This window comes from Rhopilema esculentum, chromosome 7 (genome assembly GCF_057945365.1).
Source record: "Rhopilema esculentum isolate cy_ngs chromosome 7, ASM5794536v1, whole genome shotgun sequence".
Classification (NCBI taxonomy): domain Eukaryota; kingdom Metazoa; phylum Cnidaria; class Scyphozoa; order Rhizostomeae; family Rhizostomatidae; genus Rhopilema; species Rhopilema esculentum.
Window position 1 is genome coordinate 10,998,542 of NC_142821.1, and position 15,994 is coordinate 11,014,535.

The window sequence follows — 15,994 nt, forward strand, 5'->3', positions numbered from 1 at the left end:
TCCCTTATATTTTGGCAGAACTTGATTTCTCTAAATTTCTATTTGGTCGCGGAGCACATCGGTCTGGTCTGATTAAGTCTACCAAGTTAGCATGCAAGGAAAATTAATAAGGTAACCCCCGTACAATAGTCAAGGAATAGCTTATTGCCCAGTTTCGAATATAATAATAACAATTATCCGGAGCAATTGTCTGTTTCAATATAAATACATGGTCCTGGAACCCAGATTTTCAAAGCTGTTATTACAAAAACAGTAACGAGGCAGCCTGCAATCCGATTGTCAAAGTGTGGTTGGGTAAGAATATGTGCTATAGCATCTCTATATGTTTCTTACCTTTACCTTCTATTTATATATTCATTTGTTTAATCTATTTAAAACTTGAGTAATTTGCTGTGTAGCAGAATCTCTGCTAGAATATGTACCAGGGTGAGATTTGAGTATGCCACAAGAGGTTTTAGCTACATGGCTGTGAAGACCTGAAAGTGTCCCTAACACAATTAGAGAAACAACTCCTTCTGCTTCATTTTAAAGAAAAGTAAAAAAGCACCAACTGAGCCGGGATACGCTCAAAAAGTCAAACACAACCTCTATAAGATCAGTCTTTAATTTAGCTATTTAGATAATATTTTCTTACAATATTGAGGGGCAATGTGACATCATCAAAAAACTCTGTTTTTAGAATTTGAGAAGCTGGCCCTAGAGCTTGGAGAACGTCATGGAATATTCTTTATCTGCAAAAGCAGTTGAATCTGCTCGAAATTCAAAATAAATTCTCAGTTCTGGAGTTAAGATTTGAAAAATGACTTTGATTTATTTGACAAGCTCAATTGTAGCAAAATTTTTAAAATAATATGAACATCTTGTAATACCATGATTCATAGAAGTAAGCTTTCAAATCTGAAAATTTTGCATTAACTACATTGAGACTTTTGTTGTGCTTCCTTTTGTAACTTTATATAAACAGTTTGCTTCTTTAAGTTGTTTTTAAAACAGTTTACAGCATTTACATCCGTAAACAAAGTTGTGCTGAGATGGGCACTGCTTTGTCTAATAACTAAATATTCACAGATTTATTTTCAGCTCGCTATCAAAGATGATTGCCCAAAGACTCTTCCTCGTCGTAGTGTTGGTTGTTTGCTTCAAAACAGAGTCAAACTCCGCCATTTACGGTAAAATGTACATTTATTTGTCCATCTGGGTTTTATTTCTGCTGTTGCTAGGCAACCCAACATTTCCTCCCAAAAAGCACTCCTAATGCTTGGGTATAGTATAATCGGGGGTGTAAAGCTGGGGGGTCCTTAGTTTCTTGCGATTTTTTGTTGGGGTCCCTTTTGTAATTTTGTGGCAGCTTATTCCAGGGTGTAATATTAATTGTCACAAAGTGATTCAATGTTTTAAATGCATGCACGAATCACATTTGTTTGTGGTTAAGTGCCGCCCTATATCATAATAAAACCAACCCGGGTTGTATTTTACCGTGGATTGAGATTTACTAGGTATTTGATGTTATATGTCTGGATCGAGTTTTAGCTATTTCAATCATATCACCAGCACTCTTTGGGTGGGCAAAACTAGCCATTCAAATATGTATTTTATCTCGTGGCAAAATGCTAGCCCGGATTGAATAAGTGACTTGAACTCCCCAGAAAAGTGAAACTTTCTAGACGTTTTGGCGAAACTCAACCTGCTGTTCTCATGTATAAGTTGTCTAGATAATTCTGATTTTTTTGCTTATTTTGTGATTTTTTAGGAGAACGTGGTGAGTTGCGAGCAAGGTCATTGCGAAGAGACTTGGAACACCTTTGCAATAAGGTTGGCAAGCTGAATAAAATAATACAAAGGCTGAATAAAAGAGTACGACAACTTGAAGATGACAGGGAGGACTGTGCTCCAAAGTGGGTCAAAGGTGACAGGGGAGGCAAAGGAGAGCCTGGTGTACCTGGTAAAAATGGCCCTGCTGGACCAAAAGGACAAAAGGGATCGAAAGGAGATATTGGACCACGTGGCCCTCCTGGAATATCCTCTAGAAGACCAACTGCAACGGTGCAGCCTTCCAATGCTACAGTCGCTCAAGGAGCAAATGTGTCATTTACATGTACGGTAACAGGGTACCCAATGCCTACGATAACATGGTCGCTGAATGGAGTACCGATAGTAATTGATGGATTCAAATTTAAGATAATTGGTCAATATAAGCTACAAATTAGTGGTATAATACCAAGTGATCAAGGAACGGTCACGTGTGCTGCTCAGAACAGCCTTGGAGTGGAGATGTCGAACGCAACCCTCTATATTTACGGTAAGATACTAAAGATACGGTCTACGGCTTTAGTAAGATTTTGATAATCCGACTACCCCATACATCTTTCATAGAGCAATGACCCTTAAAGATTAATATGGTAAGGTTCATCCGAATATTTTGTCATACTTGGCTTCTTACGCGCATTTAGAGTGACTAGGAAGTAGGGGCAAACATGGTTCTCATTGTAGTGTTTATGGTGTTCTTTGACCGTAAATCTTTGTTATTGATTTTGAAACTGACTAGTGCCAAATTCCTTATTGAGTAGAATTGCATATTCGTGTTTGTATCCCCCGGGATATGAGGACCTATAATATATTTAAGTAAAATTAATACAAAACTGTTTATGGCCCTTACAGGATTGGCTTTATAAAGTAATTTCACTTGCCATTTCTTAAAAAATATTTAGGAAAGATAATTGCACCCTTCTTGCAACGATATTGTAGCCTGCGTGCAGACTCTACTATTTTACGTAGGAAATTTTTAGATTCTGCACGCAGGCTATATTTTAGGTATATGTTATTCATTGTACTTTGGTTTACCGGCCTTTTATAGAAATTTCGATGCCAATATAGGCAGACTTGTATATGCTTTTTGTGCACAAAAAAGGACGGTTCTAAGTTGCAGCTCTGAGTTAACTTATAATGCGAATATCATTTTTTTAGAAGAATGACAATGCATTTGTTTCTTCTTCGACGTGATGTTGATTAGTGACCGACGGAATGATACTGCTTAATATCCCTCTTAAGTGTGATGTCATGAAAAATCTATTTGTTGAATTTTTAAATTTGACCATATAACCCAAAAGACCATGAAATGCTGCAAAATCAGTTAAATAAGTAAAAAATCGGTTGAGATATAGTCAATGAAAGATTTAAAGTTTACTAATGAACTATTGATTATTTTTTTAAAGTTATGAACAATGACCAAATTAAAGAGGTTTTATGGCTGTGCTTATGTCACCATATCTCAACCAAATCGTAACACATTAAACGAAATTTGCACATCTAGAGGTATTCTATGATGCTCTTTCAGGTTATGGGATCTAAACTTAGAAATTATAAGAATATAACTTTGTGACAACACTACTTGTTAAATCCATTAAAGCTCCATCTACAATTGGCTTTTTTTGCAACCAAGCTTGCTTAGTGGTGGGTTAATTTCTTTAAAAATATTTTATTCATTGTTACTGCTTTTCATGAATTTGCCAGCCTAGGAAATTTCCTCTATTTGTAAAGCCTTCACGCAAGCTATGGATTTACTAGCCAGAAAATTCAGTACTGTTCAACAACACCAGGAAACCTGAACTTTTTCTCTAACTTTTTTTATTTTATAGTGGACAGTTGAGTTAAATACCTAATCTATGTTGAATGAAAAAATGTAGCTCATTGGGAACAGGGCCATTGACATTTGGCCGGGGGCGAAGCCAAAAAAATTTTTTGAAGGGGAACATTTGCTGTCAGAAAAAGGCGTGCCTCACTCTTTTAGGATGTGGTCACAAGGTACCTAATTTTATATGCTGATTTAATGGGTTTCTATTCAATATCAAATATTCGAAAAATTTAATTTCAAGTACTTTTAGTGCCATACTTTGAAATATCGGCTGCTACAGAGATGTTCATTCGTGCAATTGTCAAAAAATTACAATTGTACAACAGGGTAAGAAGTGAAATTTCTTTTTTTGCCTAACAAAGATTCTTTTTGATCAAGGGACATAGTCTTGGAGGTATAGTGTCCCATATCCACCCCCCCCCCTCTCTTTGGCGACGCACCTGCATTTGGCGGTGACTACAGACGTTATTTAACATACCAGTTAATTTTTTTCTAGTTTCTGCGGCATGATTTACCGTGTTGTTATTTCTTCCCAGCCCCTGTTACAGCTTCTGTGTTTCCACCGATAATTACGGCTGGTGTGGGAAGTAACTTCAGCATATACTGTACTGCTACTGGGACTCCAGCTCCGAGCATCATTTGGAGCAAGCTTGGCGGCCAGCTATCACCTAGGGCGGTAATAAACAATGACAGACTGATGATCGCAAACGCAAGCAGCACGGATAGCGGTATATACAAATGCACCGCTTATAACTCATTTGGGTCATCAAGTGACACTGCCAATGTTTCAATAGCAGGTACGATTGTGTTCCTATTTCAGCTTTTTCTTATACATATCTGCACACCCCTTTGTAATAACTCGAGTGCAAACTGTCCCCTGTGAGATATTGCCCAAATTGTAGGTCTCCTTTCGAAAAATCGGTTTTATGGTATTTTTCAATTTCCCAATAAGCCCAACAATTTGAGATTTTTTGCTTCCATTCAAAGTTCCCTCTTTGGCAACGAGACCCCATCCTCTGGCAGTCAACGACAAACTTGGTGCCCTTGCCTGCAATCAATTTGTTGTGACGCCCACTTGGAAGAAAACTCTATTGTAAAAACGAGAAAGTTTTTTGCCATTTAAGGGTGCTTCGTCGGTACATTTTCAGATATGTTGGGAAATAAAAGACGGCTCGCCCACTTTGTCGGCAAATGGGATTGGACAAAAGCTAGCAACGGCCCTGGCTGCAGCTCCCTGAATTCGACAGTTTTGGTCTAGATCCTACAAGCTCCATTTGGCTTCACCTTTTTGAATATAATTTGGATGGAGAAGGTTATTGGATTATTTAAGCTCAGTTAGAATTTAAGGAGAAACTATTGGGTATTGGTAGTATGTGGGTCAGCAGAAAATCCCCAACGTCTTATACCATTTTTGTGTTTCAAACTATAGAAAACAGAACACGGGATTGTAAGGGAATTTATGACGCTGGGTCAAGAACCAACGGAGAATACACAATCCAGGTAAGTGGATCTGCACCATTCAAAGTCTACTGTGACATGACAACTGACGGTGGAGGATGGACCGTTATCCAGAGACGAAAGGACGCCAGTACTGACTTCTATCGTGGTTGGGACGAATATAAGAAGGGATTTGGTTCCCTGTCAGGAAATTTCTGGCTTGGCCTTGACAAGATCCATGCTCTTACCAACCATGGGTCTTCACTCCGGATCGATCTCAAGGACTTGCATGGTAAGCCTTGGTATGCCACATACTACACATTTCGAGTAGGGACGGAGGCCATAAAGTACCAGCTGACTGTGTCAGGGTACTCGGGAGATATGGGCGACGCCATGGCACTTCAAAATCACATGTATTTCACCACGAAGGACAGGGATAATGACCGATGGAGTGGCAATTGCGCTGTTGGCTGTGGAGGAGCTTGGTGGTACCAACACTGTTACCATTCAAACCTGAATGGGATTTACAACGTTGCTGCCAACATAAAGCACATTTCGTGGCTCAAATTGAAGAATAGTTTTGGCCATATCACTTTCACTGAAATGAAGCTGCGAAGAAATATCTAAACTAAAGGCTGCACATATTGTCGAAACTAAAAGCTTTGGAGTTGCTCTCTGTAGTAGCTGAAGCTCGTACATTTTCAATTAAACACTTATTCATTATTATCACTGTTGATATTAACACATTTTCGAGTCATTTGGCATAGAAACATGTTAACTTCTCTACGGATTTGAATCCTTCAGTTTGCCTACTTCTGTTTGCTATCATGGTTGTTGTGAGAGATGTTTGTTAATTCAAATTCTGAAGAGCAAATAAAATCTATCCAACTATCTAAGAGTCTAACTATTCTGAATGATCACTTACTTTTCTTGACTGGAAATATAACATTATAGTGGCATAGTCAGTGACGTAGTGGTCCAAATGTCATCCCTGCATATGTCATTTGTTTGGGAGCAATGTAAAACTTACCTTTCTTTTTAGAACCTATGTCTTATTATCAAGAAATGCACCAGTCTCTTAAATCTATTATAAACAGAGGATTCAATCACTCAATATAAACGAAAGGATTTAGTCTTGAAAAACAAACTAGGAGGGGTAGAGTATACATTTGGGTTCTTCGAACATTTAGTGAGCAATAAACGATTGAGGTCGAGTGTGATGGTCCTATACATATTGACAAGACAGACTCTTGAAGCCTCTAGAGACATCAGAAGTAAAATTGACCGACGAAGACACTAGGAAGAAAAATTTAGGTGCTATTTGACTGATAGACGATTTTACCAAAAAGTAATAATTTCGTGGATCAACTGAAGATTTACCGACCAACTCATGACGTATTCAGAGAAGTTGTCACACCCCCTACACCCTCTAGCTATGGCCATGAGTAAGAAAACGTTTAAAAAGTGGCATTGACTGGTTTCAAACTGTGCTGTGAATTATCTTCATGTTCAAGTTGAATAGTGTATTCTTTGTCCTTTTTAGATTTAGACAAATTATAATAAACAGAGAGATCACAATAAGCTCTTAATGGGCCATAAAGAATGGGAAAAATTTAGGGGCTTACTTTTAAAGGAGGCACTCAGCAAAAACGTCGCAGAATTTGTTTGTTTCAGATATTATCGATTATTGAAATCCAGTGACAGAATGAAAGAGGCAAATCTCTGGTCAGCTCCTATCTCTTATTCAAAATTTTCTCAAAAATCGAAAGCAGAGAACAGTTCTGAACGGGCAGGTTTCTAACTGGGGGATATCTTACCCCAACTTGGGGTGTATCCCAAGGATCTATACTGGGACCCCTGTTCTTCCTTGTATATATAAATGACCTGAATGGGAACTTAAAGTGCAAAGTTAAGCTTTTTGCAGATGATACGTCCCTATTCACTATAGTTCAAGACTCAAACACAGCTGCCAGTGACATGAACCACGAACTAGAGCTGGTGAGGAAGTGGGCTCATGATTGGAGGATGTCCTTCAATCCTGACCCAAAGAAGCAAGCAGTTGAATTAATCTTTTCGAAGAAAAAGTCCGCAATTGATCACCCAGTGATACTATTTAATAACATGCCCATCATGAAAGTTGATGAACATAAACATCTTGGAATTACCTTGGACGCAACGTTGTCTTCTCTACCCATATAAAGGCTGCTATCTCAAAGACAAGGAAAGGTATTGGTATGTTGAGATTCCTCTCCAGCTATCTGCCTAGGCATACCCTAAATGAACTATACAAGCTCTATGTTCGACCCCACTTGGATTACGGCGATCTTTTATACCATATCCCACCAAAAGTATGTGGGATTTACCGGCGGTACCACCTTATCAAGTTTAATGGAGAAGCTAGAGTCTGTCCAATACCCCGCTGCCTTAGCTGTAACGGGAGCCTGGAAGGGAACGTCCTGAGAAAAGCTGTACCTTGACATTGGGTGGGAATTTCCAAACCTCCGCAGATGGAGTAGACGTCTCAAGTTGCTTTATTAAGTCATAAACAATTTAACCCCTGACTACACAAGGGACCCATTGCCACCACTTCAACAGTTGCAATATTCTCTTCGCGAACGTGACACAATCGGGCAAATTCGAGCAAGGACTGAAAATATAAATCTAGTTTTTATCCACACTGCTTGTCCGAGTGGAACAAACTAGATCCTGAAATGATATTGTCACCTTCTGTTGCTGTTTTCAAGACAAAGATACTATCTAAGATCCGCCCCCCTACTAAATCAGTTTTTGGAATTCATGACCCGAACGGCCTGTCTCATCTTACTCAACTCAGGGTTGGTCTCAGCAAGTTAAACTTTCACAAATTTCAACACAAATTTAGAGATACAATAAATCCAAAGTGTCCAAGTAACGATGGGGTCGAGGATACGGAGCACTTCTTGTTGCTCTGCCCCTCTTTTGGTGTTCAAAGGACTTGATCTCCTCGCTGGAATATATACTCTTGTACGATCATATGCATATGCAAATCTTGCAAATGATGTTGTGTTGCAAATCTTATTGAACGGCGATAAGAATTTTCCAAACCACCTCAATAGAAGCATCCTTGAGTTATCAATACGTTTTATACATTGTACTGGTCGCTTTTAATTAAGTATCTCGCCCCCCCCCCCCCCCTCGTAAGCCAACAAATATTTAGTTATCTATAATATGTAAAGCCTGTCTCAAATAATATATGAGGTGAAATCTGTGGTAATGCAAAATTACTTAAACTGCAGCAAACATCTTGTCTACTGCTATTCGCTAACATTTTGCGCCTGACATCTAATTTGAGAGAGAATGTAATGTTCTTTCTTTTTTTTCTTCCTTTGGTAATTCGTACAGGCGTGGATCTAGCCACATGTTTGACCGGTTTTGGTGTACTTTATCCCATTACAGCCCTGTGTGTTTTTGCCCACACTTTCATCTAATATGCCAGAATTTTACCTCATTCAGCATGGCCTTTGATCCTTTATCTTGCAACTTCGATTCTAATTTTCATGAATTTTTGTTGAAAAACATTTCCACTCCCCTTAATATGAAAACCTCAGATTCCTATCTGCATCCGTATTCCATTTTGCATCATTTTGCTACTACTTCGGTTCCGTTAGAGTAAACTTTCGAAATTTTTATTGAAACAAATTTTCAGAATGTTTTCTATAGCCCCTTTCTTGCCTATAGCTGAGTGGTAGCTATACGGCATCGAACACGTTAATGACCAACCAGTAAACATTTCATCAATATGAATCTTGCAAAAATAAATTCTGATAAAAGTCTTAATGCATAGTTAAATATTATGCAAGGGTTATGATCGCAGAATTACAGCATATTCAATTAAAAACATTATCAAAAAAGGGTTTCAAACAACTGGTATAGTGTTCCTCCCTCAGTCTCGTTTTCAGTTCTCAAATCGAGACTTCTTACAAACGTGTCAATAAAGACGAGAATAATAGGCCACTTTATCACACTCAGATTTTCATACAGTCAAGTATCTTAGATAAAACATCATGGCATTAACAGGATTGTTGCTGATAGGATGTGCGTTTATTCCACAAGCCTTTTCATATTTTGTCAATATCGATGCACATGGTGAAGAGTGTTTCCATGACCGCGTTTCACCTGGAACAAAAATGGCCTTAATGTTCGAAGTTGCAGATGGAGGATTTTTAGACATTGATGTTAAGGTATAAACTAATTAAAATCTTAATTTTTGTTTAAAGTTATGGTTGAAGATTTCAAACCATAATTTGTACCGAACGATCAAATCATTAAACAATTTATACTTTTGACGAGGAAGTTAACATCAAGCGCGCGTCTATCTTGCTGATTTCAAATTTTACATAGGTACAAATTAGGCCTTGTTAAAATTGGCCTAAAATTGAATCTGCATCGAAAGAGTTTCGCAAAGGTCTGTTGTAATGGACTATAAAGTAGAGAATTTATTCAACTTTTAAGATTAAGCTTTAAAAAAGCAGCCACAAGTTTATGTCCAGCAACGTACTAAGTACTAGTTGACATGAAACGAGGTACTTCTGTTCTGATTAAAAGCTTTCGTCCATCTATCGTCAAAGTAATTTTGAGGTTGCATTTATAAACATATTTTCTGATTTTTAGTTATCCTTGTCTTAAAATTTCCACTCAAATCCCAAAATACTCTATCCAGACTTGAAACTTTGTTTCTTGCGCAGACAAATTTACTTTTGAAAGTTTGAGTCTGTGTGCCTGAAATCATAAATTTTTAATCATTTTTATGGTTGATAATGGTAAATGTTTTTATCTAGAGATTTCGTTCGGTCAGTACATAAAAGCATGCAATGTTCGCCCAGGCAATATATTGCGGGTGTGCAACAAAGTTTCCAGTCTGGGTACTGTAGCTAAACCATAAAAAAGTTTTTAAATTATTGGTAAAAGGGCTCCATCCTTGGTCTCAGCTGATTTCATATATAAACCATTGATGAGAAAGATTTTTTGGAAAATTAGCAAAACTTTCTTAAATGATATCAACTAAAATTTTAGATATATTATTCTAAAGTTTTCATTATATTATTTATTCCAAGACATGTATGTTTTAAAACATTTTCAGACAAATTATCCCTAATAGGCTTTGTTTTATGCAAAGCTGTGTATTTGATGCATTGCTTTGAGATGAATATCTGCAGAGAATACTAAGGGCGGTAGACTCTGAAGATGGCAGAGAATACCTGTAATTTATTGCAAAAGTTGTCCCAGATCCAAGAAACCTATTTATATGATTTAGAGGAAAGTTTTTTGTCAAAAATGAATTTAGTCTTTTGAAGACTATGGTCCTCGTGTCCAGGCTCCCACTAATTAACCTCATGGAGTTTCTAAAGAGGCTGAGCTGTTTGCAATTTTTGATTAGTTTCCTTTTTAAAGTGTGTTGTCATAGAAGTAGCTAGCTTTGATTGTTATTTTGCAATAATTCTCAATGTTGTCTGAATCATTTTATTCATAACACATTATTTTTTTCTTCAGATTGTTGGACCAGACCAGAAAGTAATATATTCTGGGGACAGAGAAAGCAATGGGAAGTACACATTTGCAGCCCACATGGATGGTGTTTACACTTACTGTTTCAGCAACAAAATGTCAACAATGACTCCCAAAATTGTGAAATTTGGTATGGACATTGGTGAAGCCCCGAAAGAAGCTGGAAAGGATGATGATGGTTAGTTGTTTGAAATATGTAATTTGTTCTGTTCCCAACATTTCTGAAAGCAACTGTCCATATCAAAGATAATATTAAGAAGCTATTTTAACAAAATGATTTTTAAGGAAAAAGATAGTAAATAGAAATAGTCAAGTTGCTGTTTCTATCATCAAAAATATAAAAAGTAAAAACAAGGTTGTTTTTCTAATCTACTTTCTATTTTCACTCTGTGACAAGAAACCCTTAGAATGGCCTAGTAAAAATAACATTTTTCTGTTTAGCCTATAAAAACTTGATTTTCAATGTTGTAATATTTCGATTCTACCTTATCTAGCCTTTAGAAAGGCAAGTAGGTTATGTCTGATACAATTGCAAACATCACTATGTTTTGTTTTTAGTGTACATCTTGCACCAAGCGCATTTAATCATAGTTAATCAATATTTTCCTATAGTCAGGACGGTTTTTAATAAATAACCTTAGTTCTATGTTTGTTCAACTGCCCATTATAAGATTGTTTGCTGTTTTAATTTTCTGTATATAATTTTATGATTATCATAATTGAAGTAATAAAAACAACCAATATCCATATATGCATCTTTATGTTTGTAAATTCATGATTTTTTTGTCATTTGTTGCATAATCAGTGCATTATATTTTTAGCTGAACATGATAAACTGAATGGCATGATACACCAGCTATCTTCAACTTTAATTGGTGTCAAACATGAACAGGAATATATGGAAGTGAGAGACCGTGTTCACAGAGCAAGTAAGTTCTCATTTTAAATTTTGGTGCGACAATGTTTTTAGTAGTAGATTGTTCTAATAGTTTATACTGTTTGTGGTTTGGGCCTGGTTGCTGTTTTTATTACATACCCTTAGATGCACAGAACAGGATGGTTCTTATTCATATTTCTCTAAGTTTCAAGCTTTTTAGAATCATCAGGCAACTTTTGAAATACTCTGTCTTTAGGTGTAATTATATTCAGTTGTTATGTCTCTTGATGTGTCAAGAATTTTGTATATATATAAGAAGATTTTATAAGCTAATTACAATACTTAAGGCTTTTTTAAACAAGTGAGACAACACTACCTAGGCCTTTACTCAGGTACTTTCTATCATATCTATTTATAGCCTTTACTGCAGAATTGGTATATTTACTGCAATAAATGTATGTATATACTCATTCAAAGAAAGAATTTGTAAACTGGGCAGGCTTTCTTGGATATATTTTTAACTTATATTTAGTAGATCAGTTTAACTTAAATATAGGATATTTCACATTAGGGGAAGGGCATATTCATGATGCCTTACACAAAAGAGTAAAACTTGCATTATTTAAACTAACTAACTAAAGTGTTTTTAGTGAATATTGTAGAATAAAAATTACTTCTTTTTATAAATTGGAAAAGAATTTTTAAATTAAAGTAATATATAGAATATATATTTCCTGACTTTATATTTTTCTTTTTGTCTTTCTTTCTTCCTTTCTTTGTTTGTTTGTTAGTTTGTTTCTTTCTTTCTGTCATTCTCTCTTCCTTTCTTTCTTTTTTGTGTGGTTGAGCTTAAAAATTGAAGTTCTGTGTTCCATGTGCTAATGTTTTCTTGCAATGAAATATACTATAAATATTCACATACAAGAAACTAATTTTTTGGATGAGGCAGCACTTATATTTTGAAAATCAGGCAAATGTGGTTCTTATAAGTATTTCATTTATAGAAAGTTATAGAAATGATATCAAATCAAATTATTGTTTATAAACATTCTTTAACTTCTTTAATCAATACCTTATTTTTCTTTACAATTTATTAACTTTGTTTCTTCTTAATTTTAGTCAATGACAGCACCAACAGCCGAGTAGTGTGGTGGGCCTTTTTCGAATGTTTGATTCTTGTTGCCATGACGCTTGGACAAGTTTATTACTTGAAGAGGTTCTTTGAAGTAAAGAGAGTGGTATAATTCTTAGCTTTTGACAATTAGAATAGCTATCCGGCTTTGTTTTCCCTTTCCTCTTTTAACTAGGCCCTTCCTTTTAAGACCTTGTTGCAAACATCTTGCTCTCTACATCCTTTCCTACTATTGTTGTTACCTGCTTAGTTTGTTTTACAATAAGTATCTTTTTGAGTACACCATGGCCAGATTCACCTTGCCCCCATTTCAAATGCTACCTTGCACAAGCTGCGTTGTTTATTGTGCAGGCCAAGATATGTATATAAATGTTATATTATAAGTCTCTCTGCACAAAGAAACATATCTGATAGAATGAACAGATCATCTAAGCAACACAAGTATTTGGCTCCAGGAAATGATTCTATTTCAAAATAAAAGGAAGAAAATTTAAATACCTATGTCCACTAATTATCAGAATTTGCCATCCTTTTTTCAATTTGTATGTCCTTCCTTGTTCACCTTGTTCATTGTTATGAACTGAGAACTATTTCTGTATTAATAATATACATGGTGTTGTTTTTCTGCTGACAAGTTTTCTCATGTACATGACATGATACAAGTATTTAAAGAAACATGACAGTAAAATTTTATGAGACATGTCAAAATTCCTCACAGAGTTACTAAAGTTTTCGTTTTTCACTGGTATCTGTTCTTTTGGCATAATGCTTTAACTCAAAGTTGATTTCTTCCTGTAAAGATGTTCACATTTTCATTCTAATATCATAGGTCTTTCTTTTAAATAAAGAGGCAAGATTGTTCATCAAAATTCTACAATATTTGACACATGAATGTGTCAACAAAGAGTGTAACACTTGGTTGTTGCTTTAAGATTCAAAATAAACTTTATTTTATCATTTCAAAACATCATAGATACCCTTTTAGGGAACAAATTTCTAACACACATGGAATTTAGAGCACTTTATCCTTACTGAATTTTATCCTTACAGATGGAAATTTGGAGAAATTAATGGGTTTTTAAAAATACCTTGCAAAAATTGCTTTATTTTGAATATATATAATTTCTCAAATTTTGAATATAATACCAAATATCAACCATTGTTGCACTGTCTCGGCCAAGTATAAACCTTTAAGAAATGATCTCAAATTTTCATTTAAACTCGTTTTCATAGCATTTTGTTTCTAAAATTTATAGAAATACAAGCTTAATTTGTGACAAAAGGGCAACTATTGCAATGCTGTTTAGCTTTAATTTTATCATTTAACACCATTTCAACTACTTTTTCAATGCGAATAACTTTTACAAAAATGATGATTTCTTCAAAGAGTATGGGCTTACTTCTTAACAAAAAACCACCATTTCAGATCTGATTGGAAAGGCTTTAAGCAGTTTAAAAATGCTGAGACCTGATTGTTTACCTTATATTTTATCAATTTCTGCCATTTGAATCACATTTTCAATCTGAAGAACTTTTCAAAAATTGTGATTTTTCAAAGACTATAGGCTTACTTTTTGACAAAAATTAGGCCACTTCTGATCCGACTGGAAAAGGTTTAAGCAGTTCAAAAGTGATTCAAATTGACTTTTTAGCTTTAATTTTCATCATTTTACGCCATTTTAACTACTTTTTCAATGTAAATAGCTTTCACAAAAAGTGTGATTTTTTGTAAGGCTGTATAGCCTTACTTTTTGACAAAAATTAGACCATTTCTGATCCGACTGGAAAAAGATTTAAGCAGTTCAAAAGTGTCTCAACCTGACTTTTTAGCTTTAATTTTGATCATTTTACGCTATTTTAACTACTTTTTCGATGTAAATAGCTTTCACAAAAAGTGTGATTAGACCACTTCTGATCCGACTGGAAAAGGTTTAAGCAGTTCAAAAGTGATTCAAATTGACTTTTTAGCTTTAATTTTCATCATTTTACGCCATTTTAACTACTTTTTAAAGGTAAATAGCTTGCACAAAAAGTGCGATTTTTTCAAAGGCTATAGCCTTACTTTTTGACAAAAACTTGACCATTTCAGATCCGACTGAAAGAAGTTTAAGCAATTCAAAAGTGTCTCAACCTGACTTTTAGCTTTAATTTTGATCATTTTACGCCATTTTAACTACTTTTTCGATGTAAATAGCTTTCACAAAAAGTGTGATTTTTTGTAAGGCTATAGCCTTACTTTTTGACAAAAATTAGACCATTTCTGATCCGACTGAAAGAAGTTTAAGCAATTCAAAAGTTTCTCAACCTGACTTATTAGCTTTAATTTTGATCATTTTACGCCATTTTAACTACTTTTTCAATGTAAATAGCTTTCACAAAATGTGTGATTTTTTCTAAGGCTATAGCCTTACTTTTTGACAAAAATTAGACCATTTCTGATCCGACTGTAAAAAGATTTGAGCAGTCCAAAAGTGTCTCAACCTGACTTTTTAGCTTTAATTTTGATCATTTTACGCCATTTTAACTACTTTTTCAATGTAAATATCTTTCACAAAAAGTGTGATTTTTTCAAAGGCTATAGCCTTACTTTTTGACAAAAATTAGACCATTTCTGATCCGACTGTAAAAAGATTTGAGCAGTCCAAAAGTGTCTCAACCTGACTTTTTAGCTTTAATTTTGATCATTTTACGCCATTTTAACTACTTTTTCAATGTAAATAGCTTTCACAAAAAGTATGATTTTTTGTAAGGCTATAGCCTTACTTTTTGACAAAAATTAGACCATTTCTGATCCGACTGAAAGAAGTTTAAGCAATTCAAAAGTTTCTCAACCTGACTTTTTAGCTTTAATTTTGATCATTTTACGCCATTTTAACTACTTTTTCGATGTAAATAGCTTTCACAAAAAGTGTGATTTTTTCTAAGGCTATAGGCTTACTTTTTGACAAAAATTAGACCATTTCTGATCCGACTGTAAAAAGATTTGAGCAGTCCAAAAGTGTCTCAACCTGACTTTTTAGCTTTAATTTTGATCATTTTACGCCATTTTAACTACTTTTTCAATGTAAATAGCTTTCACAAAAAGTGCGATTTTTTCAAAGGCTATAGGCTTACTTTTTTACAAAAACTTGACCATTTCAGATCCGACTGGAAAAAAGATTTAAGCAGTCCAAAAGTGTCTCAACCTGACTTTTTAGCTTTAATTTTGATCATTTTACGCCATTTTAAGTACTTTTTAAAGGTAAATAGCTTGCACAAAAAGTGCGATTTTTTCAAAGGCTATAGCCTTACTTTTTGACAAAAACTTGACCATTTCAGATCCGACTGAAAGAAGTTTAAGCAATTCAAAAGTGTCTCAACCTGACTTTTTAGC

At 35.1% G+C, this 15,994-nt stretch overlaps 2 protein-coding genes across 3 annotated transcripts; both read left to right on the forward strand.

Annotated features, from left to right (window-relative positions):
• Positions 1-154: 154 nt before the first annotated feature.
• On the forward strand, positions 155-5,854 carry LOC135683461 (uncharacterized). Of its 2 annotated transcripts, none has more exons than XM_089109393.1 (5): positions 155-294; positions 1,081-1,169; positions 1,751-2,299; positions 4,168-4,428; positions 5,061-5,854. In XM_089109393.1, exons 2-5 carry the CDS (start codon positions 1,094-1,096, stop codon positions 5,693-5,695), a joined length of 1,521 nt encoding a protein of 506 aa, XP_088965519.1. In that variant the 5' UTR covers positions 155-294; positions 1,081-1,093; the 3' UTR covers positions 5,696-5,854. The 2 variants fall into 2 exon arrangements, with proteins under 2 accessions (XP_088965519.1, XP_088965520.1); XM_089109394.1 differs by having other exon boundaries at positions 159-294; positions 1,069-1,169.
• Positions 5,855-9,021: 3,167 nt separating this feature from the next.
• LOC135683593 (transmembrane emp24 domain-containing protein) lies at positions 9,022-13,230 on the forward strand. Its single transcript, XM_065198898.2, has 4 exons — positions 9,022-9,288; positions 10,598-10,790; positions 11,434-11,541; positions 12,609-13,230. Exons 1-4 carry the CDS (start codon positions 9,112-9,114, stop codon positions 12,731-12,733), a joined length of 603 nt encoding a protein of 200 aa, XP_065054970.1. The 5' UTR covers positions 9,022-9,111; the 3' UTR covers positions 12,734-13,230.
• The last annotated feature ends 2,764 nt before the right edge of the window (positions 13,231-15,994 follow it).